The 5595-nt window shown below is 38.5% G+C and overlaps 1 protein-coding gene across 1 annotated transcript in view; it reads left to right on the plus strand.

Annotated features, from left to right (window-relative positions):
* Nucleotides 1-5355, plus strand: part of LOC106879580 (protein rolling stone) — a 54331-nt gene extending 48976 nt beyond the window's left edge. The window contains exon 2 of the mRNA XM_014929215.3: nucleotides 4292-5355. Within this exon, the coding sequence (XP_014784701.1) occupies nucleotides 4292-5260 (969 nt within the window). The 3' untranslated portion in view covers nucleotides 5261-5355. The remainder of the gene's footprint in view (nucleotides 1-4291) is intronic.
* The last annotated feature ends 240 nt before the right edge of the window (nucleotides 5356-5595 follow it).

Raw genomic sequence — 5595 nt, forward strand, 5'->3', positions numbered from 1 at the left:
ACCTTACAGTGTGTCTACATGTATTTGTTCTATGTGTGTGTGTGTTTTCGTATGGACATACATGTGTTAGCTATTTAAAACCCTGCTATTAACTCTCTTTAGTCAATTACATCTTCACACTTTGTGCTGTGGTTGAATACTCCTGTATCCTCCAACACACTTCCTACAGCACCCATCACCACCACCACAGCCACCACATCAACATCGACCACCACATCAACATCGACCACCACAACAACCATAACCACCACCACCACCACCACCACCACCACCACTACTATTACTAACGCTATAGTATTGCTAACGTGCCTTACCGTTATCCTTATAAAATCTGCAAGTAAAAAAAATGTATGCATTTACTGAATGGATTAGGTACATTCAACATCTATTAGGGAGCTGCAGAAGACCATATCATCCGGATGTCTTACTGAATAAGGCCTCCTCCTCCTCCTCCTCCTCCTCCTCCTCTTGATTTCTTTCCCTTCCCTGTGTGCAGAAAGTACTTAATACACTGATGACAATGACGACGACGACGACGACGATGATGATGATGATGATGATGATGATGGTGATGGCATTGGTACTGGTAGTGATGGTGATGATGATGATGATGATGATGATGATGATGATGATGATGACGATTATGATGATGATGATGATGATGATGACGATGACGATGATGATGATGATGGTGATGGTGATGGTGATGACGATTATGATGATGATGATGATGATGATGATGACGATGACGATGACGATGATGATGATGATGATGATGATGGTGATGATGATGATGATGATGATGATGATGATGATGATGATGATGATGACGATTATGATAATGATGATGATGATGATGATGATGATGATGACGATGACGATGATGATGATGATGGTGATGATGATGACGATTATGATAATGATGATGATGATGATGATGATGATGACGATGACGATGACGATGATGATGATGATGATGGTGATGGTGATGATGATGATGATGAGCCATTGCAATTACCTCGTTGCAAGTATTCGAGGCAAATATCCGATACAGTCTGAGAATTATTCCCTCATTCCTTTCCACCAGTTAGAAAGGCCCCAAAACTTTTGAAGATTTTGGGTTGTAGGTTCTTTTAATAAATTTGCTTCCCAACCACATGGTTCCGGGTTCAGTCCTACCGCGTAGCACCTTGGGCAAGTGTCTTCTACTATAGCCTCGGACCAACCAAAGCCTTGTGAATGGATTTGGAAGACGGAAACTGAAAGAAGCATGTCGTAAATATTTATGTGTGTGTGTGTGTGTGTGTGTGTGTGTGTGTGTGTGTGTGTCTTTATTTTAGTGTTTGTCCTCACTACCGCTCGACAACCGGTGTTGGTACATTTACGTCCCCGTAAATATATATATATGCCTCGTTCTCTCTCACTGAAAGAAATTGACTGTGTTGAGACCTGTCGCTCAAGGCCGTTTCACAGGCATCCACACAGAGACACACACACACACATACACACTGCATCTTCTCTCGTCTTCCTCCTCTTCATTCATCCCTTTCTGACTTACTCTTTCATACACGATCTAATCGAAATTTAATTCAGTCAAGAATGACTAAATGAACAGATATTGGTGGAATAGCGGAGACGTAGAACCGATGGATAAATTACCTTGTGGTGTTATTTCCGCTATTTTTTTACTTTCTCTGCCCAAATCCCACCGTAGTGGGTCTCTAAAATAAAGTTCTAGATAAGTACTGGGAATGATTGTATAGACTAACACTCGTCTCTCAAAATTACTGCCCGTGTGCCTATATTAGAAACAAATATTATAATTATTATTCCCATGACGACGAGAAGAGGATGATGAAGAGAAGAAGGAAGGAATGGAGGTGGTAAAAGAGGATGCTGATGATGATGACAATATCAAATAGCAAAATTTAAAACAAATTAAATAAACCAACTATTGTCTCCAAAATAGTTTCCGCTTGGTTGGGTTTTTTGTGACGTCATCCTTCATACGAGACAATTTGGAGACAGGAAAGTTAAAAAAAAATGATAAATAATGTATCAAAAATAAAATAAAATAAAATAAAATAAAAATGAATAAAACTAAAAATATTTAACAATGGCGGCAAGTGGGAAAACAATAGCAGGAATAGTGTGAACTCATCCATGACTTGGCTACGGTTGGGAAGAAAGAAGAAAGAAATGGATGGGAACAAGAATTAGCAAGACAACAATAACGACAATACAAAAGCAGACAGAATTATTGCAATAAGGTGCATAGGAAGTGATGTACAAAGCATCTTCTGTGTTTTGTCTATGACACATGCATTATCAACCGTCATCACCTTGCCGCTTCTCTAATTCTATATCTTTATATCTATTTAGCCATCTGTTTACAGTTGTAAATATATCTGCGTGTCTAGTAGTCCTCCTCATAACCTGGCTGCCAATTCATCTAGCTATGTATTTATCTATTTGTCTATCTGTGTGTCTGTCCATTTATTTGTCTGTCTGTCTGTCTGTCTATCTGTGTCTCTAGAAAAAGTATTGCGTAATCCTTCAGTTTAATATAAAATTGTTTATATAACTCGACATAAAAATAAACATTAATGTGTGTGTGTGTGTGTGTGTGTGTGTGTGTTGACAACCGATGATGGTTTGTTTTTGTGTCCGTAACTTAGCGGTTCGGCGAAAGAACCGATGGAATAAGTATCAGGCTTTAAAAAAAATAATTACCGGTGTTAATTTGTTCGAATAAAACCCTGCAAGGCGATACCACAGCATGGCCGCAGTACAATAACTGGAACTAGTAAAAGGAAAGATAAAAGATATAGAAAACATAGTCGTCAATGACCGGCGAGTATGAACAGACAGCATGTTACTCCGATTTCTTTAAATGTTTTAGGAGCTTATGTAGTAGTGAGTAGACAGGCACTTCTCGGCGTCGAGAAAGCGAAACTCGGAGGAAAGAGAATGAGTGAGAACTACACTAGAATACAGTGAATGAGCGTGGATGTCTGCCTCTGTGTGTGTGCGTGTGTGTGTGTGTGTGTGTGTGTGTGTGTGTGTGTGTGTGTGTTGTGTGTGTGTGTGTGTGTGTGTGTGTGTGTGTGTGTGTGTGTGTGTGTGTGTGTGTGTAACGTATATGAATATATATTCGTATATGTATATCTGAACGTGTGTGTTGCCGCTTGTTTTCTGCGTATGCGTACGTTATTAAATGTTTTTTTTAGTCATGTCCTCCCGTGACAATGAAACATCAGTCATTCTTTTGTTACTTAGAAGCGAAAATTCCAAAAACCAATTCATAATTCATTACCTTCAATTTCCACAATTTCCACCTGTACTAAATTACTCTCATTCCTCCTTTTGTTATTTTATTCCTTTAATTTTCATTGTTCCTTATATTGTATTCTATTTTGTAATATTATTGTTTGCAGTTTATTTTGCCTTTTTGGCAGCGTTAGTGGTTGACGGAGAGGAAAATCAGTATTATTAACAATGAATTAAATATTTTATATTTTTTCATTCACTCCACTGATTAAATCAGCCTCCCTGCTTTTTATTTTTCTTCTTTCACTTGAAAGTAATGGTGACAACAGTAATAATAACAACAACAAATAGAACAATAGAATAATGCCCCATGAACCTTCTTTCCATTCATAACGGAACCCTCTTGGAATTAATAGCAGAACCCTCTTGGAATTTATAGGTTTTTACAGATGTCTGTATCTCTGTTTTAATTCATTGAATTATAAGCTCTTCTTAGCATTGTTTCATTATGTTACAAGTCTCGAGTATGTCATAGGTTTCGTGCCATTGTAACAATTGTTACCAGCGTAACTCGCGAATACATGTCATGACAAACAAATTAATATTATCAATATGAATCTGTGGAGCGTCTCACAATGCAACGATAACATTAATTAGTACGAGCTGATGAGAGGGCCTCTACAGGATTACACGCATTCTCAACCATTCCTACATTTCTTCCTATCTTTATATTGATGTATTTATCTGTTTATAATTGAAACTATGCCCCTCTGTCTATCTGTTTTTATTCGTCCTTAGTCCATGAGAATTTGTGCATATTCTCATAGACTATGTCACGAAGCCAATAAATTTTAGGAGTACTCGAGTAGTACTTCATTATATTGACCCTTGAAGGTTGAAAGACAAAGTTGGTCTCAGCGACGTTTGAACGCAGGACATAAAGAGCTGCAAACTAATTTATGCTAACAATTCGCCCAACTGTAATAAAAATACTAAAAATTGTTTTTCTTTCTCTTTTCAGTGGCATCGACTGAGCAATGTGTTCGTGATCTATCGGGTGTTGACTGCTCTGTTTACCATCGCCTGCCTAATCAACTACATAATTGCCACCACTAATGACCCAGATACTGACCATAATGTAATGGCCTACCTCACCACTTGGGCCTATATCATCCTTATGCTACATTTCAACATTGCAGCGGTGATTACTGTCTATTGGAAATGTCGTTCCTGTCGTGGAGATCCTGAAGTTTCAAATTACATCAACGTTGTTGCACGTCCACGCAAGCACAAAAAGAGCGACCAAAAACAGCAACAACAACAACAACAACAACAACAGCTGCAGCAACAGCAACAACAACAGCCACAGCAAGAAGACCAGCCTACAGTAACTGTCCAACTAAACACGAACAATGCCCCAGATGAAGACACCGAACAACCAGTATTCGGCACACAGCTCAGTATGGAAACAACAATGTGCGTGGGTAAAGTTGATCAGACCACGTGGTACATGAAACTCTCGTGGATGTTCTACAATGTCAGTTTCGTGTCGGCCATTGTAGTCACGCTGGTATTCTTCGGAGCCGTTTACCCGAATCTTAGTCCCGAAGACAAGAAATCTAGCTTGGGTATCTCGTTTGAGGACCTAAGCATACACGGCCTCAATACGCTTTTGGTACTAATGGAAGTCGCCCTTAGTTCTTTCCCCGTTCGTTTGGTGCACGCCCTCTATCCGATGTTGTACGGTCTCCTCTACATGGTTTTCAACATCAGTTACTGGTCGTACGATCCGAAACGTAATGTCATCTACGAAGGAATGCTTGACTGGAACCATCCGTTAAAATGTCTCATCTTGGTAGTCTTGCTCGTCTTCGTCGTGACACCTATCCTCCAAATCACCCACTTCCTCTTCTATAAATTGCGCTCCCTTGTTTTTGGGCGTTCTGCGCGTTTAGATTCCACAAGTTCATTCAGCACGTGTGACGTATAAACACAAACAACATACAAAGATAGCAAAAAAGAACAAATACAAAGAATGTAACAGGAATTACAATAAGTTATGACACTCATTAATACAAAGAAAAACACAGAATGAAGTTATATATATATATATATATATATATATATATATATATATGAGAGAAGAACGAGACGAGGGCTCTGTCACATTTGAAACGTGACATCAGACGAAAATGAATCAAACATTACAAAAAACGTGCAATGGAATTATATATATATAAAATCATGAAGCATAAATGACAAATGGCTTCTTTCGATAAAGCACTCGATTGAATGAAATAAGTTTAATAACGAAGATGATATACA

This window comes from Octopus bimaculoides, chromosome 5, assembly GCF_046866305.1.
Source record: "Octopus bimaculoides isolate indiv1 chromosome 5, ASM4686630v1, whole genome shotgun sequence".
Taxonomy (NCBI): Eukaryota; Metazoa; Mollusca; class Cephalopoda; order Octopoda; family Octopodidae; genus Octopus; species Octopus bimaculoides.